This window comes from Chroicocephalus ridibundus, chromosome 3 (assembly GCF_963924245.1).
Source record: "Chroicocephalus ridibundus chromosome 3, bChrRid1.1, whole genome shotgun sequence".
In the NCBI taxonomy this organism is placed as follows: domain Eukaryota; kingdom Metazoa; phylum Chordata; class Aves; order Charadriiformes; family Laridae; genus Chroicocephalus; species Chroicocephalus ridibundus.
Genome location: NC_086286.1, coordinates 70,844,114 through 70,868,919, shown reverse-complemented (window position 1 = coordinate 70,868,919; position 24,806 = coordinate 70,844,114). Strand labels below are relative to the sequence as shown.

Below are 24,806 nucleotides of genomic sequence, written 5' to 3'. Positions count from 1 at the left end.
AAGCATTCTTGGACTCGGGAGATAATTTTTTTAATTAGGCTAAGAAATATTTTCTGAAAGGCCTGCCCTAATGCTTTGAATATGTTTCAGAATTCCTGGTTGGGCCCTGGAAGAGGCGGTGAGCAGACCCCATTAACTACGTCACCCTCTTCTACAGCAGCATCGCAGCATCACTTTAAAACTTCCAAAATCATCTGTAGAGCTTTCCAGTGAGCAAAGATCAATTAAATACTCCTGGAGAGTAACTTACTCAGCAGCTACTCTCCAAGAGCCCAGAGAAGCCAAGGAAAGTTGCTTAGCCACTGCCCCTGGCTCTGTTGTTCTTTGATCCAGTATTAGCAGCCCCGAGAAAAGCTGCTTTTTTGACTACAAGTTTAGGAATGACAAAGCTTTATTTGTGCTCTTTTGCTCAATTGTTTTACATAAACTCCCAACCTAATGTGAACCCAAGGAATACTGCTTTTATGCTGAAGTGCTAACTGTCCCCTCTGAAAGGACGAAACAGATACACATGAAACGCTGTTAAATGTAGAGTAAAAAAAAGTTTGTGTTTTGACTAAGGACAGCATTTTCAATGTGATTAAATTGGTAATAGCTCCTCCGGCTATTCTGAGGTCATCTTAAGTGCGAGTTGTAAATAAAAGCATAAAAATGGGAGCAAACCTGCGAAAATCGTATTTGAAATTTGCCAAAGTTGGAAACAACAAAATGCTGCATAAAAACTCACATACTGTCATTTCAAACTGATGTGTAATATTTATTGAAGTGCTGAAAGTGCTTTCAGTGTTTGACAAGACGGGATACAGATAATCCCTATGCAAGGCACAGTCCAAAAGAGATGCAGAATTCACAGGCTCCAAGCGGAAGAAGAGGAAAGGCCACAGGGAAGTGAGGTTTAGGAGAGATTTGAAGAGCTGAAAGTTACTTAGTAGGGCAAGAACACCTTTTAGAAGGTCAGATTTTACTTACTACTCTAAATAATCTGTAATACTAGAAAACCTCACATGCTACAATTTTTCTGAAAATAATTTAATAAATTCCGCTCCATTTAGGCTAATGGGAGCCTGTTGCAAAAAAAGTTGCCTGTTGAAAAGTTTAAATTCCTGTTTCACCTGTAGATGCTAACCTGATCTCTACATCGCAGGTGAGGAAGCAGAATTTTGTGAAACTTGTAAACTAGTAGCTCAGTTGAGTCATGTTTATTAGATATGACACATTCCTGACTATACAGGCCTCAGGAGTAATTTTTTTTATTCTGGAGTGTACAAACTGATGTATTCTAGAGTGACAAACTCACCAATTGTATGATCTATCTTTTAGGCCTCTTTTGAAATACTGGCTGTTGCTGGAAGCAGGAGACTGGATTTGTCAGCCTGCTTGCTGACCCAGTTTGGCAGCTTTTTGGTGTTTATAACCATTGCACAGGCACGTAGGAAGATTTCAGTCACTCTTTAGAGAATACTCATCTGAAGCTGGCAGGTAGGAAATTTGTCTCTGTTTAAACAAATCCATCCCTCTATAAATAATCTTTTTTGCTAATAATCCTTGGTTTTATTCCAAGTATCATGATAGGGCAAGCTTTTTGTAGTCGCGTATAAAATTGGTAAGCCATTTCCTATCTGTTTTGATCAGAGATGTGCTTAAAACTCTTGTAGGTGTCCTCAAGTGATATTTAAACCAACGAGCAGCAGGAAGGAGCGCAGCAGAGGCCATGTAAGCACCTAACCCTACCTACTTACATAGCAGTGGAAGCCTAGATTCCTGTCATTTAACTACTTGAGCCAGACTTACTGAAGGACTAGTAAGTTTGCATGAGCTGGACTTGCATCTTGGGGTGCTCAGGCTACACACTGCCTCAACTGTGTGTCTTTTAATGTGTTATTTTTCCTGATATTGCCATCCTGTTAGTCAGCTGTCAACACCTGAACCGCCTGACACTGCTTCCTGCAAGTGCTACAGCAGCAAGGACTGCATTTGAAAATTGATAGAATTAAACAAACCACATTCTGTAGCTGTATTTTAAGGAGCTCAATTCGTTTTGAAATCAAAATGCATATCCAGGCTTTATCTAATGGGAGCTGAAATCCACTGTGGTGTGCTTGTGTCATTTTGTCCAAAACCCTAAGCATTTTAAATGTGTTAAGATCACAAATTATATGTCTTGTTTTTGGCTGCAAGACATGGATTTGTCCAGGAAGAAGGAGCAGTTTTGAGAGCTAAGGGACCACACACCAGTAGTACCTGCTGCAGCACGTATTCGCCACTTTCCAACACGGTAAAATTACATGGTGACTAAAACCCACCCTTTGTTTTCCCTTCCATGCTCTATCTGCATCTGGCTCCCCTCTCCCCCAAATACACTTATTTTAGCACATTCTTTTCTTCCCTCTTTTTCTACTTTCATTGTCTTTCCACTACAAAAGGAGGCAGAGGGATAAAGAAATCCGTATTTGTATTTGCTCAGTCCAAAGGCTTATTTTAATGCAAATCCCCATTGGATGAAAATGTCAAACCAAAAAAACCATTCTTTTAGGCTTTTTGCAAAAAGTTTCTTTTATATAAATAGCATAAAACAATCTATCACTTTTATCAAGTTTGTAATTTATATAATATATTATATTATATTAAATTTCAATATCCTTTTGAGGCAAGAGAATATCTTACACTAAAGACCTGTCAAGTACTGTAGTTAACACCACATAAAAGCTTTTATTTGCATTGGTAAAAAATAGAATTTGATATTTCTAATTATACAGTTTTCTTGGTGGGAACTATTGTAAATACAGCTCCTGATTATTCTTAATAGCGTTATTATAACTATTGTGTATAACCAATCCTTTTTTTTTCTTTTTTTAAACATAGAAAAAGTTCCCCTGGAATAACCACGAAGGAAATTCTTATTGGTCATCTTTCAGTCTCAATTTTCACGAGCTGGTCATTTTTTTTCCTCCTAGTTTGGAGAACCCACAACTGTCCCCTGAAAGAAAAGCTTTGCCTCAGATAAATGAGGCACGAGACTGCACCACTATACTTTTATTTTTGCATTTGGCACTACAGGATCCCTACTCTCTTCCTGTTGTAAACAAAATTGCTACATTTTGTTGAAAGAACCTTTTTGTTTCTTTTCGTGAATGCACAGTGCCCCAATCAGTCTTTCACATCTTTACATTGTGGCACCCTACTTTCTATGAAAGGATGTTAGCTGGATTCACCAAGGCAGCTGCAGAGCTTTGTGATCTTCTAGGGTATGACGCAGCATTAGAAGAACAGAACAGGTAAAAACGGTGAGATACAGAGGAAAAACAACAAGAGACACAGAAGATCTGGGAGAAGATATGATGATAAGAACAGACTATTAAATACCAGGACTAGTGCAGCTCTCCGAAATACATGCAAGATGTAACTAATTTAGGAAACTTCAAATATCCTTGCTGTGATATTTCTGTAAATTTGGGATTTTTCATATACTTCAGAAAGTAACTTCCATTTATTCAGTTTCACCATGTGAAAATAACCTAAACTTTTGTCATATTTCAGGCTCTTTTTTTGAAGTAGTATATGAATTCCCATAAAAGTTTTCAATTCCATGTTTTACAAATGAAGACCCCCCACACAGTGAGTATTTCACAACCTGCAAGAATCAGTGTTGAATAGTAGCAAGTTAGCAATTTATACTTTCAGTAACCTAAAGCAGTAAGCCAGTGGAGTTATTTGAAGAACTGCGGTATACGTGGTAGTGGATGATAATAATGAAAGGACAATCCAATAGCAGCATGATGGATTAGTTCATTATTTGTGATTTCTGTCCAAATCTCTACCATTTTTGCAAAAACATTTTTTATCCTTCTCGCCCATTTTCTCTCCTGCTCACGTCCCAGTAAGCAGCTGAGTTGAAATTCTGTAATGAAAACCTCTTTCAAGATGGTATCCAGCTATGTTTTTCTAAATGGAACCATGCAGCAGAATTCATTAGATGACAAAACCTTATTCTAATAAAGTGATGACCACATCATCATCTTTTCCTTGCCAAAGCATTTCACCTTCAAAACGAACCAGACCGTGCTTTCTGGCTCTTAACAAGATTCCCACTACTTTATTGGAAATAGTCACGTATGTTTCAAAGAGCTGCCCGAATGTCACACTCACATGTCCATCTTCTCCCACCTCTCCAGTTCTTCTAATGATAGAGCACAGCTCTTCTACCTCCTTACCCACGTGTGAGTGAGCATCTTTTCCCCTCTGCTCTGTCTGAGACCCTTCGGGGGGTCTCCCATAGGTAGAGTCTCCTCTGTGAGTATGCACCGGTTTAGATGCAAGCCTGTCGTCGTTGCTGAAGGGGTTCTTTCTCTGATACTCAATGTGATCCTCTGCCCAGGTTTGCCAACTTTTCCTCAAGTCACCCACCGCACTGGTAGCTTTAGCACTCTGCCCTTTATCTTCCTCCATTTCTTGAGAATGTTTTATGGCACTCGAGCAGGAAACAAATCAACAACCGGTTGTAACTGTGGTTCCTGGGCACACTGTCAGCTGTGAAGGAAAAACAACAACAAATCAGCCTGATAATTTTTGGCAGAGTTTTGCCCGAGTGAGAGGCAAGGCTGCTGAAAAAGATGTTAAATATCTGAAGATTTCTTTTAAGTCCACCCATAACTCTATACCAATGAGAAAAGTAGAAGTGATTCAGCTGAAATTCGGAAGTCACTTTGTAACACAGGGCAGTAAGCTATGCTGACAAGTTACAGGGGGTACCACCTGTCCCGCAGTTATCATACATACCCCGCAGCCCCATGCTGTACTTACTCTTCATGCAATGATCCTTTTAAAGAACTTTATCCTTATAGCTGGCAGCCCCGCAGACTTCCCAGACAAGCTGATGGAGTGCCGGCTGACCTGTTCAGCACAGGCTTACTGACAGGAGAGAGAGCAAACCATTCTCCAGGGGCCAGAGAACCAACCCATACACAGGGGTGGGTAGCCTTTCTCCTGCCTGCACGCTGATTAAAGGTGGACAAACCCAGGCTGTGCTGAGGAGGTCCCCACAGACTGCGGTAGTTTTTATGCACAGAAAACATTATCTGGAGCTGAAATGCCAATACGTGCTGGTAGCAGGGGGATTTTCCTCATCAGGCACTGAAAAGAGAAGTGGAAATCCAGTTAGCGAGCACGGCACCGTCTGCAACACCCTATTTAGTGAAGAAGACAAAACCAGAATAGATAGTTCTCCCTTAAAAGGCTGTGCTGCAGAGTCATGTCTGCCTACTAAAACCTATGGGCAGGCTTCAGAGGAGGGAGCTTGCACTCACTGCCCAGCTCCCCTGGGCACACAGGCTGCCCCCCACCGATATAAAATTACATATACTTAGATTATGGACTATCTGTGCAGTATGTCATTATTTTAATGAATTAGGGACAGACTTTTACATACCTATAGAGGTCTGACTGCATTATAACCACGTCTTTGCTCTATCCTATCTGTCACCTGTTGGAATACACAAACTAAAGTTTCCACGTAGCACATCAGCAGAGCTGATATTTTTCTTACAGACATTTGGAGATAAAACAGAGGATTAGTGCTAGCTTTTCTATGGGAAAATGGATAAAAATGCCAATTCTGAACAATTTAATAACTGAATTATAGATTAGGTGCATCTATATTTTAAAAGCATTATTTTTTTTTCTTTTAAAGTAAGGTGTCATGGTATTTGCTTATATAAATGTGTTGATGCTGTTGCACGTGAACTCTATGAGCAGTGTCAGAGCTTCCTGAGTGTCCCAGCAGAACGTGCAAGTCATGGTCAAAAAAAGCTTGTGTTGTGTTTGGGTCTAGAAGAGTGCACGGGATGAGCAGGAGATGGCAACACAACAGCTGCAAAAGGGAAGTGAGAAAGATAAACAGCAGCACATATTAAAGAATGGCTTTTCATTCACAGTTTCACTTTTAAATTGGAACTCATGATTGTCGTATGATCCTGTTGTTATATTTTTTGTGAGAGAAGGGTGGTTAATTCTAGCTTCCTGGATAAATTTCAATTTTAGTAATTACATTTTGTGTACTTAAAATTCCCCTGAAGGCTAAAAAGGAGAATTGTTCTTCCTTTCCCTCCCTAAAATAGTTATGTAATGTTGTCGATGTAAGATGACTCCCCAAATCCACGCTAACAAACTGCTTGATTCTTCTCAGTGGCAGTATAGGAATGCATGTTAAGTTTACAAACATAGTATCTGAAAAGCACTTTGTTTTTATGTCAGGATCAGACTCCGTAAGTCTTACTTATTAATATACATACATTTTCAAACTATGCTGAGAAGCATATAGAGACTGCCAGTGATTTTGCATGGATCCTCCAGCCAAAAGCAGGAAAAAAGGGCTTTAGTTAAATTCTTCTGTTGAAAACAGCATCACTGGAAAATTGAGGTATTCACCTTCTGAGAACAGATAGCAATGCTCTGCAGATAAAGTAAGAGAAAGCCAGTCTCAATTAAACAACAATACCAATAACCCTTCCTAAGGAGTTTCTAAAATGGAAGCTATATGGCTAAGAAATTTAAAGTGAGACAGATTGGAAGAATAAAAGCAGACTTCTTCCACTAAATCTCTTTCAGCAATCGCAAGATTTTGTAAGCAATCTCAGACTTGCAGGGTTCGTCAGCAGTTCAGCAATGTGTTTATTGCCAGGTCTCAGCGCTCAGCTGCTGAGGTGAGCAAACCTGACCCACTTCTATGTCTTTTCTTTCTCTTCTAGGAAAGCTGACGTTCAGATGCTGGTTCAACACTGTCAGTCGTCAGGGCCAAAGCTTCACAGCAAACCTCAGCTTTGATTATCGCAGGAAGAGGTAACTGGAGAAGCTGCAGGATGACATTACGGAGACGCATCAAGAACACGGCCCGTGCAGTGCTCACGGGTCACGAGCAAAATCTTAGCCATCCGGGGAAAAAAAAAAAAAAGCTGTCCAAAAATCAGCACAGAAAATCCAGAACATGAGTTCAGTGCTGAGCTGGCCTGGTCCTAATAAAAAGCTTACTGAAATCGGGATAAGCCGAACCTTTCAGCTCAACATAACAGGGAGATCAGTGAGTACAGGATTACGGTTATCAGGTCTAGATGTTAAAACAAAACAAAATACGAGCTGCAATACAAAAAACTTTGTGTCCCCCCGCCCCTTGTTGGATAGCCACATCTCGGCCCCTTTCCTGGAATCTGTTTCTCGCCTCTATCGGCTCCTACACCCACCTCGGCGCTGACCTCCTTCCCATGGAAAAACGAAGGCGACTCCTTTGGCCTCTGTTAATTGTTAATGTTATTTAATGACCTGCCAGCGAGGGAAGGTCATGGCCGGGGGATGGAGGGGCGGCTGCCAGGACCGGGGCGGGAACCCGCCGGGTGCCCCCGGCCAGCCCCGCACCGGTACAGCTCATAAAGGGATGAGAGGGAGATGAAATCAACGCTAATTAGCCAGCGGTACTCCGTCCCCGCGGCGCTGACGGCCGCTGCTCCGCCCCCGGCCCACAGATCCGCTGTCAGGGCCCGTCCCCAGCGCTGCGGGACGGCGCAGGGGGTGTAGCGTGGGCCCTTCGGTCACACACCCCTTACCGCTGCCCGCCGCCGAGGGTGCCGGGCCCGCCGAGGCGGGCTCCTCCCGCCGCTCCCCGCTCCCGCCGAGGCGCCGGGCCCGCCCGCCGGCGCATGCGGCCCGGGAAGGCGGGGGAATGGCCGGACATGGCGCTGGCGGCTCCCGCGCTCCGGCGGTATCTGCTGCTGCTGGCGCAGGAGCACCTCGAGTTCCGCCTGCCGGTGAGCGCCCGCCGGGGCCGGGGTTAGGGGCTGGGGTTAGGGTTAGGGGCCCGCGTTACGGGCCCGCGTTACGGTTAGGGGCCCGGTAGGGTCGGCCCGCTGAGGCGCTGCCCTCTGGAGCGGCCCCGGCTGTGCCTGAGGGGTGGCCTGGCCCCCGCAGGGCCTCGCCCGCTGCCCGCCCCGCGCGGCTCGGGGGGAGCGGGGGGCGCCCGGTGCCCCTTCACTCGCCCCACACCGCGCCCTGTGGCAAGCGAACCCCTGGCTTGGGCTGCTGCGCCTTTTACCTCAGCCCTGCAGCAGGCGTAGGCTTCCTCCTCCTGCCCCCGGCCTCCGTGGAGAGGCGGCCCCTTGGCCGGAGAGGTGGCCCGTGGTGGTGGCTCCGAGGCAACGTTTTCATTGCCACTCTCAAGAGCCTTTGGAGCCAGGAGGGGTTGCCAGGAAAGTACCTGGGGCTCCCACGTAGAAAGTGGAAACTCGGAGGAAAAAAGTGGGTTTATGACAGTATTTCTGAGGTCCTGTTTCGGTGACTTTTTAGTTTGTTTAAGCGATGTAGATGCTCCCACCGGCGTGGTGTGGGTACTGCCCTGGCGACAGGTGAGGTCCTCTCTGTCCCAGGCATTCATGGAGCTGTGCGAGGGTGCAGATACCTTCATTTTCTGGAAAAAAGACGCAGGGATCAGTGAGGACGGAGCTTCTCTGAAGTCCTAGGGCCTGCATGTATGCTGGGATCCAGTGGAGGTCTCCAAGCCCTTGGCTGGTGTCCTCATCGCCAGCCTCCCTCCTCTGTATGGCACCGAGGGCTGCTCACTTTTGGCTTTTAATTCTGAGCATTTGTTTCCATGTGGTCGGAAGGGTTTGTGCTGCGCTGGCCCATGTGGCATCAGGGAGAGGAGACCCCCTTCGGTGGTAGGGTGTGGGGTGTGGGAGCCAGCGAGTCCTGCCTCCAAAACCACCGTCTGCTTGTCATTCACACCTTTATGCCAGTTGGGTGCAAAATTTGGGGTGCACAGTTTGTTCCCTGACACTAAATTGTTTTTATTTGATCAAGTGCTATTCACAGAAATCATTTAAAAAGAAATAAATTGTAACTTATCTGAAGTATTCCCTGGTATTTTTTTCTGAGACCTTGGTGGTTTCTATGGGTCCTTGGTGAATGTCTAGTTTAGCATACACTCAATTTCTGTGTTTATAAGAAAACCCTCTTGTTTGTAAATTTAACTTGTGATTATTTTGTTTCCCATGGTGACTTGCAGATTTACTATACGCTGTAACACACTTTAGTGCCTTAAGCGCTTTTTTAGGCACCATCTTGAAGAGATAGTAATATGATATCCAGGGTAAAATGTTAGTGCTTAAAAAAAGTGCTGAAATGCAGAATTATTTTGTTAGAATTGGTGGGTCATCGTTAACACGTGTTTTAAAATATTTAATGTGTGTTGCATCATTTATTTTCCTTGCTTTCATTAAGGCTTTCTTTTGTGCATTGTTTTTTACTATCTGCTTTGTGGGACTGAAACATGAATTTATTTATGGTCAACCCAATTTTTCTTGAGGCAAGGTCGTCAGATTAAGTGGAAAAAAAAAAAAAGACGATATATATGTAAAAGATAAAGTTTTTGGGGTTGTTGGTTTCCACACCGCCCCCCCGCCCCCCAAAGGTTGTAGTTGAACTTGGTTGTAACAACTGGGGTTGATGGTTGGACTCGATGATCCCGAGGGTCTTTTCCAACCTAAATGATTCTATGATTCTATGAACTGCTGGAGAAAGCAGTTCCATTTCCCTTTTCTTATACTCTGGTCACCGCTCAGACGTGCGTTTGGCTTTGTGATGAGCTACAGTAGGGACCTGATTGATCTGAAAACTTAACGAAATGAGCAAGGACAGATTTTTCAACCACATCAGCTGCCTGATTTCCATCTCTGCCACACCTGCATATGGGATAGGAGAGGACTGCTTTTCTTCTGGTAGTGAAGCTGAAGGTGTTGTGTGAAGTCTGCATTTGTTGTTAAATGACTGTAGAATAAAGTTCTGTGCTTCATATTTCTTAGTTGGTAAGAAACCATGCTCCATAATCCGGGATCTCTCTTTGATTAGCTCAGATACCGAGGGGTAACATCACGGATCCTGTTTTCCAGCACAGGGTGTCTGTAATGGACAGATAGGTGCATGGCAAATGTTTTCTTATCAGATCTGTTCAAGTGCTTCACTGTCTTTGCTCTTGGAAGGATCTTCCCAACCTCTCATCCAGAGCACTGCTGCAGTCTGAACCCTGTGCTCTCGTCTCCTCTGTAGTAAACATCGAAAATAGATTATTACCTTCCTTTATCACAGCAACCTTTCGCATGTGTAGAGGTCAAGGTTGCTTTTCTCTCCAAGCCTTTTCTCACAAGCCATGTTTTCTTCATTTCTCATTCTTGTCACTTTCCTGTGGATAATATTACCGGGAATGTGTGAGGGTGCCACCGATTCATGTGTAAGATCTCAGGCGCTTTTGCTGTCCCAGGACTGTACAATTAAATGGTTATGCATAAACTTCTATTCTCCTGGACCAAACCCCCTGTTTTTTTTCTAGTGTTTCTTATGTCCTTTCTATACAAATGGAAAGATGGAAATGAATGGGGTAATGTCCCACTAAAGCCATGTGCTAGTGTTATGCAACAGTTTTCTTTTTCTCCGTTTTTTGGGATACTTCATGGTAATCTTGTTATTTACCCACTTGGCTCAAATCTAAGCCAATATAAAATTTTGCTTCAGTGCTCTTTGGTTCAGAGGCTGAAGTGTCATTTCTAGTAAAAGGGCTGCATGAGAAACATCCCCAATGTTTACCTCTCACTTCAGTTCAAAAGCCTTTTTAGTGGGTGGTTTTTTTAATTATTACTTGCTAGGTTGTTTCTTGGAGATTTGCTGTTTTGCATGTTCAATTTATGATCTTTGATTTAGTTTACTCTGGAAAAGGCACCTACTGAAGAAAACTGTTGAGATACCTGTAAAGCAGAGAGAAGTAACAGAAAAGAGATTGATGCTCAGCGCTGGACCCAGCCCTGGGCCAGAGTGTTACTAGTGAGACGCTCCTTTTGTGTGAATTAGTCAGAAAAATACTTTAAGAGTAGATAGAATAATATTGTAAAAGGAATATTGTTGTGAGAGTGTAGGATTGAACAGTAAAGATTTTGATGAAAGAGAAAATGCAAAACGGTGGTATTTGATTACTGAAATTTGCTGAACTTGATCTTATTGTGTTGTATAATGTACAGCTTTTCATAACCTAACCATAACTCGTTCCTTTGCAACCGAACTCTTGAGAGCGGTAGTCAGCTGCTTTTATAGCAAGAGAGTCTTAATTTTTTTCAGTTCATGAACTGTGTGTACAAGCTGAATTTATTTGTGAACCTCTGCCCTATCCACACAACTACTCTGAGACTGTTTCACTGTCGGTTCCCACAGTAAGTCAGTAATAAACACCTTTCTTTCTTCTGTTGCTATCTCTGACATTTTGTTCATAATCCTTATGGAGGTCACCATCTGCAGTAGAATTTATGGTATGCTGCTTTTTTTTTTTTTTCCCCTTACTTTTCTTTCTTTAAAACATTAGTGAATGCTCCTAAAGCCTGGCCTTTATATTTTCACTTTAGGAAATAACATCTTTGCTCTCGCTTTGTGGTGGACAATTCAGCAGTGAGCAGGAAATCCGCGTAAATGTAAGTGAGGACCCAATATTTTACTTGAGTGCATGTGTGGTATACAAATACGTTCTTTATAGTATTGCTATTAAATGTAGGTAGCTGAATAAATTTTAATGTTTCTTAGGAAAATGAGGTATCTTCCAAAATGGACTAATTCTCAATTTCAGCAAGGACTCAGAGTTGAGTAAAAGATGCACAAAATACACCTCGGGATGTCTTCGTTTAACAATGTGAAAAGAAACAGTGCCATCTGCTGGGAGGCGCTCCTTTCTTTTCAGAATAGCTGAACCATGAAAACATTCAGCAGCAGTTTGAATTTGGTGTTTGCCTCTAAATCAATGGGACAAGGTATCAGCAATAGTGAAGCTAGGAAGCTGAGTGACTCTGGTCTCAGCGCTTAGGTCGGAGAACGTCACTGAGTTTTAGTTTCTAGTTGTGTGTAATGAAGTGCTAGGATTCTTTAGAGGGTGAATAATCTAGAGGAGCATAAACAAATAATATTCTACCAAGTCAAAGATATGTTGGGAAAATGAAATACCTAGTAAAATTTCTCAGACATTCAAGCTGAGTATACAGTTTTACCTCAAATTTAATGTTTTGTCCTTATATTTTCTGTACAGTTAACGGATTTTTTTTTGTTGTTTTCCGCATGCATGTTCTCTTTTTTAATAGAGCAGAATTATTGTGTAATTTATGTGACATCCTCCAGCTGGCATTTGCATCACTTATCTTCTCTTTATTTCAGTCTCCATTTTGGATTCTCAGTATTCCTTCAGAAGAGATGGCAAGGGGACTAATGAAACGGACAGTATGTGCAAAGTAAGAGGTGAAAAATCTTAGAAGTGATAATGTGGGCTGTGGAAAATTGTTCCGCTATATTGCGGCAAATATTAATTTTGTATGGAGTCTTAAAATAGACAGTCTCTGGTTACCTCTCGAATTGAGGAGGTGTTGCTGGAGCCTGTAGAACTGATTTTGTAGCACACCTGTCCTCCGTACATAGTGTACGGTCAACTCAGGATCTTGAAATGATGTTCTTCACTGAAGAGCCAGTACTTGTCTTGTAGTGTCACTGACATTTTAGTCAACTTGAATAATGTTTAGTTAGTGGCTTGTTCTAAAATGTGTAAGGAATTAAAAGATAAAAACAATGATACGTGAAAACTGAAAATCAAGTTTGGAAGAGAAAAGTAACGATTCCTTGTGTCACCCTCATAGTGCTGGTATCTGAGCCCTCAGGCCAGGCCACTGCAGCAGAGGTCCTTCCAGAAAATTCAAGAGCACAGGAATAGGCCAGAGTGATTGTTCCAGCTGCTTTTCGTCCTTTTTAGAGGTGCCTAAATAATGTGCTTTCCAGTGAGGCTTGAGAGATACCTCAGCGGTATGGTTCAGGATGAGAAGCAGCAGAGCTGTGCTATGGCTCTCTGACCATACCAAATACGAAGTGTGTGCTGTCCTGTTCAGGGTTAGTTTGGGTGCTTCTGCAGAGCATTGCATGGTCCCTGTTGAGTGCTTGTTGTGTCAGGTATTCAGTTTTACCTGCAATGACTTGAGCTGTCCGCTCTTACCTAAAGAAACCCCACGTATACAAAATTGTCCTTATGACAGTGTGTTTCCAATGGGGATAAACTGTACTGCTCTTCAAACAGCAGCTGTAAGCAACTAAGGAAGTAAAACATGACAAAACAGCGTGCAGATATTCTGTACACCATGCTCTTTCAACTAATCTATTATTATTTCATGTAGAAAGCATAACTGGCCCCTGGTTTTTTACTCTTCTCTTACTGGTTGTGGGGACATATGCTAGTTTTAGAGTAAGATTGGTGGAACATCTCTGTTGCACTGCTAATGAATATTAAAAGCTCTGAAGCATATATTTATCTAAATAAAATCTCCCCAGCATTTTGTGTTTTTTTTTTTTCCAATACATATGTCAGTGTAAAAGTAAAATGTGGGACTGAAGGTGTTATAAGAGCTTCTCCAACAGTTGAATAAAATTCAACGATGAATATTTGGTTCTGTCTAGTACAGCCTATACTGTCAGCATTTTCATTGCTCCATCTATAAATATAGTTTAAATTATCACAGTAGATGAATCAGATGTTTTAGAAGAAAAATTAGACACTGCAAAAAATGTACTTTTTTCAGGGTAAATGCAGATTAGAAATGTAGCCTTAAATAATTTATTCAGAAAAGGAATACTTTAACAAAATAGCTTACCACTGGACCTTGGTATCTGCTATTGGCACTTAGGCAATCTTATTTTTGTTTGAGTAAGCTAAACCTTTGAACGTTTTGAAGACTTTCCTTCAGGAGTCATCTTTGAAAAGGTACTACGTGACACTGCTCATCCTTAAACACTGTGGTTATGGTGTGTTGCAAATGCACGCATTAGTGTTTAGCAATATATGCAGTGAGACTAGGATTCCTGTACTAAAAGGATTTTTTTCTTTGACACGGAAAGACCACTCGGTTGGGATACTTGAATGCTGGGGAAAAGGTCCATGATGTGGTCTTGTGCCTTCATTACAGTAGCATCAGCTCTCTCATCTTCCAGGGCAATGTTCTTCTTAAAGCTGACAATATGGAAACAAACAGGGGGGGGAAAAAACGTGTAAGAAGTCAGCATAGTGTATGAACATCTTAAAATGTCAAACATCATAACCACATCTTAAAATGGGATAGAACCTCTGATGATGTCGTTATCCATAGGATGTTACAGTTTCAGGATTTGTTTTACTCCAGGGTAGCATAACACTTGCAAAGTCTGTTTTTGACCTTTTTTGAGCCTTTGCTTACCTCATCGAATTGGTAGGTACAAATTAATTTTGTCTCATTTGATAGTATCGCTGTGTGCTAGAAAAAGGTCTGGTGATATCCAAGGGTATTAAGACTGAAATTTACCTTTCAGTGTATGTTACCAATCAAAAAGGTGTAACTGAAATACCAGTTTAGGATTAAAAGTAAGTGTGTCCCTGTTAAGAACAAAACTTAAGCATGTGCTAAGAGTTAAATAATGCGCTTCAATAATCCATGAAGCAAAGGCTAAATACAGTGGCCAAGAAGGTCAAAAAAAGTAAGTGTTTTTAAGGCATTTTCCCCTCCCCCCCATGACTGCAGTCTAAAAAAATCTTTGTTATTTCAGGTCTATATTTGAACTGTGGGGTCATGGAAGATCTGCAGGGGAGCTCTATGCATCTTTGAAGAACTATCCAATGGACAAGATGGTATGCATATAAAGAATCTGGATAATACGGTTCCTTAATCACACTGAATAGCACTAATGAAAGTATCTTTGCTTTTTTTCAGCTTCCATATCTACAGTCAGACTCCACTTACAAAGTGCATATTCATACATTTAATAAAACACTGACCCAAGCACAGAAAATAAAAAAGATAGATGTAAGTAGATGTTTAAGAAGTCTTTGACATTTGATTTAATCTATTCATGTTGTTCCGTGCTATCAGTGTATTTAAGATTGGATTTCCTGGTGATCTTAAAGAAGTTTAAAGCTTACGTCTTATCAGCTCTAAATGAGATCTTTGTGTCTGAATTAACATCCCCTCAAAATTCATGACTTTGTAATAAACAGACCATGTAAGGCATATACAAAGAGAAACAAATATCACTGCTGATTTCAGCTCAGTGTGCTGGGGAAACTGAAGTTTATTGCCCAAAACTATAAGATTCAAATGGCTAGAGTTAGGTGCTAGATTTTTGTAAAATCTGTTACTTGATCTCCATATTAGGCATTTATTGTTGTAGAACGTGGGACAAGTGACTTCAGTTGCAAGCTGTGGATTGTGCACTGATTTCTTGTTCTGTCCTTATGCTCTTGTTAGCACTTGTGCTCTCCTCCTAACTGCATTAGCATTTTAATTAGGAAATTTTTCTAAATTACTGCTAATTTTTGCTCTTCCACAATCTTATTTTAGCAGCTGTTTATCCTATTTACTTCATTTACAGAGACTGAAATTATCTGTATTAATAGTAGCTACAGTTTCCTGTTTGTTCAGTTTTTGTGTACGTGAAATAATGCTGAGTATGTCAATTGGTGCAGCTGCATATCACTGAAATTTTAAATCCCATTGTTCATCATCAGTGTTGTTTTTTATAATTTGAAAATTGCATAATTAATACACACAGTTTATTTCCTCTAAAGTTGGGTTCTGTTCAGTTAATAAAAAAATGTTACAGTTCCTGATTTCTAATCCTTAATCGTTTGATCTATCTTTATTCGCAAGAAAGGCATTTCAGAAATCCAAAGAAAATTGAGGATGTACTTTTACTACTAATCTATCATTTCTCACAAGTGGAATTGTGTTTTGATTTCTGGTTTGGTTTTTTAATTATTTTTTTTTTTGTGTGTGTGGGGGCGTATTTAAAAAAAATCGACTGTGTTTTTTGGACTCTGTTTTTCTTTATTGTGTAGGCCCTTGAATTTCTGCCATTCAAAGGAAAAGTAAATTTAAAGAATCCAGAACACATCTTCTGGATTTTGGAAGATTACGGAATGGACCCTAATAATGTTCCAGAAGAGCCCTTTCATCTGTATTTTGGTAGATGGGTGCGTGAGTACACTTGCTTCAGTTTTTATGAGCTTGTATTTTCAGGAAAGTGTTCTTCAATTTAAATATGGAAAGCAGACAATGTAATCATGGCTGAATCTGTCACTGCATAATACACTGGTGTAAGTCGTGCAAGTCTTTATTATGACTAGGGGAAAAAAAAAGGTTAATTGGGCAGTTTAGAGGTGGAAAAAATTGAATTTCTATCTGGGAACATGCGTTATCTTGCCCTCCACAGAGGGAACTCAACACAGCAGTTGAGTCTCTGCACAGCTACAGTGGTGTGTCAGGTTATTGTGGGCCCAGACCCAGCTGAAAGCACCAGCAGCTTGTTTCAAACGTGAAGTAAGATTTACAGGAACTGGAGATGGCTTGTGGCCCCACTGAGTTGCATCAGCCATGCTGGAGCGTTCTGTGCTTCAAGTGGTCCTGGCAGGCTCTTCAACAGAAAGGCACAGACTGATCCCCGAGGCTTTGGCCATCAGCAGGTCCAGCCCGCAAGTGAAGCCCACCGAAGGGGACACTGACAGTGCAGTGCTGTACAGTAGGAACCGTGTTCAAAAACTGTCTGGAGCTTGTCATTTGAGGTCCTTACTAAAAATGTTCTTGCCTGTTGGGTGTATGCATTCCAAATCTGCTGCATTATTAGGATATCCTGAGGAAATCTGATCTGGTCTACTATGTCTTGTGAGGAAAAAGTGGGTCTTCAAAGGACATCTTCCAGAATGACACCAGCCACTGATGGGAGCGTACTTGCAATGTCCTGGGTCAAGGGCAGCTGGAAGGCGGGAGAACCACTGCTAAAGTTGCACAGCTATCGTCAGGGGCTGTGTACAGAGAAGTTAGAGATCCAAGTGATCTGTCAGCACCTGTGAATATTCTCCATGCCTGTGATTCATGTGAAAGCACCCTGGGTTGTGGCAATACTGCAAAACATTGCAGCTGTTGTCCCGTATGTGCTGGATTCCTGAAGTGTTTAAAAAAGAGTAAACCAACCTGAAAAAAAATTGGCAAGTGTATTTTGTTTACCCGGTAAGACTGATGTTGACTGGAGCTGGGGAATAGTGTTGGAAGGGCTTTTGAACATGTTTTCTTCCAGACTGCTTTGGTCCTCTTCAACATATTTTGGAAGTCTGATGTAAAAATGTTAGCATTAGGTCTTTGTTTTTCCAGTAAATTTTGATCTGTCAACACTAACCTAAATTTAGATTTTGAGTGTGGACAGAAAAGCCAGTAAAGATGGAATTCTGTGTGACCTTAAGCATGTGCATGTCTATGTGCACGTGTGTGTTAACATGCATTTCTGCTCCTCATAATTTTGAAATTCTTTTAACTCTGAATTGCCAGGAATTGTTTTTCTGATGCCCAGAATAATTGCAAAGTTGCTCTAATTGTTACTTCTTCAGAAGAATTTTCCCTCTAAATTGTTTGTACATTTTTGGCCTCTGTCTTTAAAAATTTATTTAGTTGATGAACCAAGATATCTATTGCTTGGAAAGAAGTCTGTCATATTTTCAGATGGCAGAAAGCAAGGTGATGTGTTATAGAATCAAGAGTTACCTGTTTGTTTGGGGTGCTGTCACTTAAGCAAGTCAGTTATCCTCTCTGCTTATATCTTGTATCTGAGACCTGACAGTGATTTTTTTAAATGTTTCGACAGATTGCAGATGGCCAAAGAGAACTAATTGAGTCCTACAGTGTAAAAAAGAGACATTTTATTGGAAATACGAGCATGGATGCCTGCCTCTCTTTCATTATGGCAAACCATGGGAGAGTAAAGCCCAATGATGTTGTATATGATCCATTTGTTGGAACAGGTATATTTTTTTTTTTTCTACTGTCGGGAAAACCTGGGAGATCGTGTTACTGCTCGCACCACATATTTACCTGGCACAGTGGCTTCTGGTGCTCCAGTGATACTTGAAGCAAAAGCAAAATGGTGATTACAAAATGAATGTTTCGTTAACTTGAAAGGGATTTCGGGGGAGGGAGACCAACTTCAGAAGATGTAAACAGTTTATTTTACACTTCTGACAAGTCTGTCTTCACTGTATTATTTTATGTAACATGGCTTAAACACCAGTTCATGTGTGTCATGGGCTGCTTAAGGTCCCAAGTGACTAAGAACTGAAATTTGGCTAGAGCACTCCCTGCAGCCACTTTCAGAATGTTACAAGGAGCAGCAGTTTTGGAGGTGGCTATTTAGAGGAGTGCTAAGGGCACTTCTGGGCATATAACACAACATAGAAATAGTTAGGTCGTAGCATTCAATAGTGATGAGTTGCTTGTACCATCACGTCTCGACTTCAGGATAATATTGATCACCCCGCGTATTCGGCCCCAGCAGAACTTTTCTTAGTTAAGCCAGGAGGGGGAGCTTTTATTCCATATATTACTGTGTGTGGTATAGAAGTACTTTTTACCAAAGGGAAAATCAGCTGTAAGTGAAATAGAAGATCTATTGTGTCAGGTTGTGCCATTTAATCACACAAGAGTGTATTGTGTTAAGCTACCTATAGTAGTTTTTTCAAAAGCATAACAAAGTCTGTGTTTCTGACCTGGATTTTGCTAAACTTTGACCAAGAGGACCACGTGTGAGACGCATACAATTTAAAAATACATACATTAATGGAAGGATGAAGAAAATTCACTGCAGAGAAGTTAGGGAGAGAGAAGATAATGCTACAGGGTCACTAGTAGGACAAATTCTTATTAGCATGTGGCTTCTCGGTGCCATTGAAAACAGACCAGGGATATAATATTTTCAGAAACACAAGGCTTCAGTGAACTATATGTTTTTGTCTGAAGTTTTGTTTGTATACGACCTGATTTTTTACATGAATGATAATGTCTTATGGAATTTCCTCCTCCTTGTGCCTGTGTTCCTTGCAGATGGGTAGTACTCTTTGAAAGGTTGAGGAAATTCCTCTGCTTCATCTCTAAGCAGTTTGTTTCATTTCAGTGTCTATGGTTTTGTGTTTCTTTACAAAAATCTGCTCAACCTAAATCACAAAAAATTCTTTGAAAGCATTCATTCTCTTCGGAGTGAAAACTGAAGAAAAAAAAAAAAGAGTAAATTTAGAGGACAAAAAATCACATAGAAGTAGTGAAGCTATAGAAATTCAAGATAAATATTAAGTCATGTTTCAGTTCAAAACATAAAATACACAAAATTCTCCCCAAATTGACTAATGATTTGAATTGCGTTTTTTGTGGTTTTATTGCACTACTCATTTGTAATAGACAGGCTTGAGATAAACAGTACATAGGGACACTGGAGCTACTGGGGGGCGCACCATTTGTCAGTCAAGTGTATTTATGACTAAACAACTGAACAGTGGCTTTTGCACCTACTTTTGGTGAGTAAACTCCAGGAATTTCAATAGTCTCTTGAGGTCCTTTAGAGGATTTTCAAGATTATCGGGGCAACAGTGTCCTGCCACTGTAATTTTGGGAGATAGCTCAGAGTTGAGAGTGATGCAGTGAGTTTGAGCTGATGGGTTGGGAAAGAGCATGTATTTGGGATTTGAGGAAATTTTGAAGAAACTGCAGTTCATATTTCTTTATTGATGCAATTTTAATACCTGGCTTGGTTTCTTCCTGTTTTTTATGCTGAAAAGGTAAATAGTACCAAATTAGGATGGCCATGCAAAATGGTGCTTTCTTGTTGGAAGGAAACTGTTTTTGCTGGATGAGCCAAATCACAAGTCTTCAGCATTAGCGTAGGAGTGGACAGTTGGAATTTGTCTTAATAAAAAGTGCTTTTGACCATCTTGGCTTAGGAGGTTTGATTCCCCTTTTTTTGTAAAGCAGAATTGTAATGTCCAGGATTGGTTTTGAGTTGTAAAACGTAACTTCCATAAACTGGTTAAATATTCTTTTCTCAATGTTGGGCAGAAGGAAGCCTGAAGGTTTCTGGAAGAATAAATCAAGTCTTTTACGTGAATACTTTATAATTCTTCCTAGACAATCTGTTCTGGTTATCTCAGTAAGCTTATTGTTTGTACCTTTGGAAGATGTTTGTCCCTTTCCCTTTGCCAATTTGTGATGCTGTGTAATTGCAAGTGGTGGGAGTTTTTTCTTTGACGTCCTGGAGGATAGTGGTGTGACCAGACACACGTGTGCACTGAAGAGACGGGGGAAAAAGCGTACAATAGGAAGGCGTGAAGTTTTGTGCCATCATCATTCTGTTAGTAGTCATCAGGCAACAGAGTGATTCTCTGATTAACCCTTTGTATACATCTGTTTGATACAGGAAGTGAAAGGGTTGGCCATATTAGAGTATTTAAGTATTCATGCACTTTCTTTGTGAACACAATTGAACTAGTACCAGCTGAGACTTATTAAAAGCTGTAAGTTCATGTTTTTCTAACTTTTTTTTTCCCTGTAATCAAAAACATTCGTAGATGGGCAAAGTACTTTCTTCTTACTTTTTTTATAGGACTGGGTGGTATGCCATACTTGGGGTCAGGGCTAGCTAAATTTGTCTTGACCCTCTGGAGGTACTGCCCATCTGTTCTGAGGGAATGCAGCCGAGAAGGGAAATGGGTGACTCCTCTGGGGTGAGTAACCTTGCTTTTCCCTGATCCATTTCACAAGAAAAAGCAGAGGATTTTTTTTTTTTTTAATTTCGCCCTCACCTTCAGTTTTGGTAGAGTTCACTGGCATATGATGTAGGAGTTTTCTGCTGCCCTGAGGTGGGATGTTTAGCCTGCGCACACAGTGTGTGTTTGTTAGGGATTTCTTGGTGCTGAATGGGTGGCGTGGGGCAATGCAGCCACCTGAGATGCTCTTCTCCACACTGCTGGTGAATGGGAAAGCTTGTCACCCACACAGCCAGCTTGTGCGTTGGTCCCTGCGCTGGTCAACTCTTCATCCTGCAGCAATCGTCCCCTTTATTTTAGCAGGACTGTTTGTATCCATAAGCAGTTGACACCAGTAGTGTGGGGTTCACAGCCTTGTTCTCTGTCACTGTTAACTACATACCTCCTTATTAACAACTTGACAACACAGCTCTTAGGTAATCTTCTGTTGTCTGTCCTTTTTTAATTTGGAAAATGTTAAAGAGAGAATGTCACTTGCTTTTTTCTTTGGCTATTCAGCCATTGCCCAGTTTCAAGGGGAAATCACATGTGCTTTTTTGGTAGTTGGGTTTTTTTGTGTGGGTTTTTTTTTTAATTAAGAAATCAGATCACAATAGTAGTGATTAAAAAAATTAGTTTTATTGCAGGATGAGTATGCTAATAAATGTACTGACAACATACGTGTCATACAGAAAAAGATGCATCTGTATATACATTTCACACTGCAAAACAATTACGAAACTCTTTTGATATTGCTGTTTACGTTGGAGATATTAGCATTTGCAAGGTTCTTGACCATTGCTTCTTACTCAAGGAATGGCCACATTATACAACAAGTTTGATTTTAGACACAGTTAAGGAGACTGATTTTGAGAACACACATGGTAGAATTGCCGTTTGTTTGGTGATGATTTTTCAGATTGTTTCCCAACAATTCTGCTGCTTGCAAACTAGAATTAAAAGTTTTGGTTCATGTAATGATTAAAGGATCTTATTGCCTTGAAATACAGAAAACCATAAACAAACTCCTAAGAACAGTCTCTAGAGGTAAGGAGTGACATAGGGCATAGCAAGATAAGGAAGATCAAGTATAGCAGACAGGGGACTTAGTGTTATTGTCCCTGATTGTATTTGTGTAGCTTTTCTAACTGGTTGGTAGTTTTAATTCTTTTTTTTTTTTTTTCCTTAGGTCTAGCTTTAGGTCTAGTGTGCTACTGGTGTAAACTCCTGAAGTTCCTGACCAAAAAATCCTAACACAGATAACACTTATGACAGCAGTTTATACTTTTCCCCTTTTCTCCCCTTTATAGGTGGCCTTCTTATCTCCTCAGCACACTTTGGAGCATATGTGTGTGGTACTGATATAGATTACAACACAATCCACGGATTAGGTATGTTACATGTTTCTAAGCCACTGAAGTCTTACTCTGGAATTTAAGAATGCTCATAATAGGCAGATGATACTTAGTGGATTTTAAAGCAACATTAATCTTCACAGGATTTATTTTGTCATGCTTATTTTTATTGAGCAATTTACATTTAGAATAGAAAACTATTCTCTTAATTTTTAAGCAGGAAATACTAAAAGGAATAACAAAAGCCAAAACAGAGTTCTGAATAATAATTACAATAAATATTGCTTTCTTAGCATGTGATGTAGGAAGCTTCTTGTAACCTAACCCCAGGAAGTCTAATCCCAGTGAAAACTTTACCTGACCGATTGGACAGGATTATGACTGACGAATAGTGAGAACATCTTACAAAACAACATTTTTATAAATGTGTTCTGTGAGACCCTATGTAGATGATACAGCAGAACTTTTCTCATCTATTTTTATTATTCCTTGCTACTTGTGAGGTTTATCGCAAATATTTGTCACAATGAGTTTATCTCCTAAGGCAGGAGATAAACTCTGGTTTTGTATGCGACATTTAATTCTTTTCCTCTAAAATAAATGATAGAGTATGTGAAAGCTTTTCCTATAAAATAGTTTGAGTGTGCTTTTTTTCCCATTCTACCCGACCCAGGCAAGGCAAGCAGAAAGAACCAGAAATGGAGAGGGCCAGATGAAAACATCAGAGCTAATCTCCGACAGTATGGTTTAGAGAAATACTACCTTGATGCGCTAGTTTCTGATTCTTCAAGACCAATATGGCGAAAAGGGATGCTGTTTGATGCAATCATTACAGATCGTAAGTTTGTTAATGCTTTTTGTTGCCTAATAACAATGACTAAAAGATTATTGCCTGTGTCTATGTACATTGATTTAATGTCTCTGAGTGCTCAGGTCTGCAGTTTCCGTATTACAAAAGATGAATGTTGAGGGCAGCACTGTGGAGACTGGATCTGCATTTGACATCCCTGCATTTGCTTTAGGGATAGTTATAAATGTGTAACAAAACTGGAAGTAATACTTTCTTCCGTGGAGAGAATATTATGTGTGCCAATAGAAATCAACATGGCTGAAAATCATCCTTTGAAGAAGTCTCATTCAGTAAAGGCATAACTTTATTGATGCACAGAGACTTCTTATCATAATGGTCCATGTTGCTGTAAGTACTTGATCTGCAGCACACTTGAGTCTGCCAAGCAGCTCTGATGGACTTCCAGAGACTTATATGAAGCGATTATTGGAATGCCTCCAAGAGAAATTTTAATGCATTTCTGATACACTTACCTACTAGAAGTACTAGCAGTTTGAAAGGATCCTCTGCTCTTTTGGAAACCTATATAGTTAACACCATTTGTCATGCCTGAGAGGAGTAGAGGCTAAGGGAATAAATAGAAGACCTCGATACAGCAATTTCTAATCGCTGGTGCTGGCTCTTACCATGACACATTCATATTAATTAGGAATAGGGAGTGTGACTTTTCTTTGTGGGTTGCCTACTAATTTTTTTGCCTTGTTTGGCAATAAGACAGTATAGAATATTAATGTGACTTAAAATGGAGTTTGCAAATTGTGTCACAACTTGTGGGGTGAACGTGAAATAAATATTTTATGCTATTAGAAGTGTGCAAAAATGTATGCGAAAAAGCCATTTCTGTCTATTCTTATCTGTCTGTCTGAGAATTACCATTTGTGTGATGTTTTGGCAAGACATTCCAATACATAAAATTTCATTTTGAAAAAGGTTAGCTAAGCGCTATAGGGGAGGTGTTTGTGTCTGTCAAACAAAAGAGCGTGGGATTGTTTGTCACATGTTGGAAATGTAAGGAATATCTCTTAATGAACAAAACAGAAAAGCATTGTCCTTTGTGGTGTAGCAAATGTCTAGGCTGCTGGAAACCTCTTAACAGCTGAAGGACTTTCTTTGAAATGGTTTTAAAGTGACCTTTTGAAGCAAGAAGCTTTTAGTAGATCTTCAAGAAATTACCCTTACCAACTTTTACTTTGTAAAAGCTTTTCCTTTTTTTAACTATGTATAAGCCACAGTTTGTGCACTGCTGTGTGTGTATAATACAGTTGTATGTTATTTGGACAAAGGGTGAGGTTCTCATCTCTGCATTACGCACTTGCTTTGTATAGCACCGTATGGTATCAGAGAAGCTACTCGCAGAACAGGTTCACAAAAGGAAGCAGTTAAGACAGCTGAAAGAAGGTAGGTAAGCTGTCTTGTCTGTTGTAGAATGTGAATGTCTTAATGGAAACCCAGTCACAGTTTTAGAACCTTTATTATTTCTTGGTTGGCTGTCAGCAGCTAAAAAAAAATGATAATGATAATAATTAAAGAAGAAAAGCCCTTTTTGTTCTGTTTGCAAAACCGGTGTGTCTCTTCCTGAAATCCTCTTGGTTTTGTTCTCCCTGCTTATCATTTGCACGTGTTCAGATTTCAAATCCTATTTCTCATCTCTGTGAGCCACCATTAACCTTGTTTCCTATTCTCATAAAGTTCTCTTCAGTCCCTGCATGCTGCAAAATCAGTCTAAAATGGAACATGTCTATTTTACCTTAACCTTCTTTCTTGGATTTCCCTTTCTCTTTAGAGATAACACATTGCTTCTCCACTGCCTGGCCTTCCTTGCCTTTTACTCTAAATTGCCCTTAAGAAAGATGCTGTGCAAAATAACTATTTCCAGCATGCTTCTGGGGAATAGTCATGCTTTGACTTCCACAAGTACTAAAGAGCCAGTAGGGGAATTTGGGAAGTCATATTCTTCATAGTAGAAGCTGTA

At 40.5% G+C, this 24,806-nt stretch overlaps 1 protein-coding gene and 1 long non-coding RNA gene across 7 annotated transcripts in view; one reads left to right on the top strand and one right to left on the bottom strand.

The window, feature by feature from the left end:
* Nucleotides 1-2,622: 2,622 nt before the first annotated feature.
* LOC134513251 (uncharacterized) lies at nucleotides 2,623-7,180 on the bottom strand. Of its 2 annotated transcripts, none has more exons than XR_010070350.1 (3): nucleotides 6,718-7,180; nucleotides 4,801-5,130; nucleotides 2,623-4,527 (listed from the first exon to the last, which is right to left on the bottom strand). It is a non-coding gene; the product is annotated as an uncharacterized LOC134513251 (long non-coding RNA). The 2 variants fall into 2 exon arrangements; XR_010070349.1 differs by having other exon boundaries at nucleotides 6,288-7,178.
* A 335-nt stretch (nucleotides 7,181-7,515) lies between these two features.
* TRMT11 (tRNA methyltransferase 11 homolog) overlaps nucleotides 7,516-24,806 on the top strand; it is a 28,222-nt gene continuing 10,931 nt past the window's right edge. For 2 of the 5 annotated variants that reach the window (XM_063329669.1, XM_063329670.1), the window contains exons 1-10: nucleotides 7,522-7,793; nucleotides 11,427-11,492; nucleotides 12,223-12,296; nucleotides 14,623-14,704; nucleotides 14,787-14,879; nucleotides 15,911-16,045; nucleotides 17,707-17,863; nucleotides 21,940-22,020; nucleotides 22,658-22,822; nucleotides 24,160-24,232. In XM_063329669.1, the coding sequence (XP_063185739.1) occupies nucleotides 7,686-7,793; nucleotides 11,427-11,492; nucleotides 12,223-12,296; nucleotides 14,623-14,704; nucleotides 14,787-14,879; nucleotides 15,911-16,045; nucleotides 17,707-17,863; nucleotides 21,940-22,020; nucleotides 22,658-22,822; nucleotides 24,160-24,232 (1,034 nt within the window). In that variant the 5' untranslated portion in view covers nucleotides 7,522-7,685. Of the gene's footprint in view, nucleotides 7,794-11,426; nucleotides 11,493-12,222; nucleotides 12,304-14,622; nucleotides 14,705-14,786; nucleotides 14,880-15,910; nucleotides 16,046-17,706; nucleotides 17,864-21,939; nucleotides 22,021-22,657; nucleotides 22,823-24,159; nucleotides 24,233-24,806 lie in introns of those variants that run through there. The other 3 variants (XR_010070348.1, XR_010070347.1, XM_063329671.1) reach the window with 3 other exon arrangements.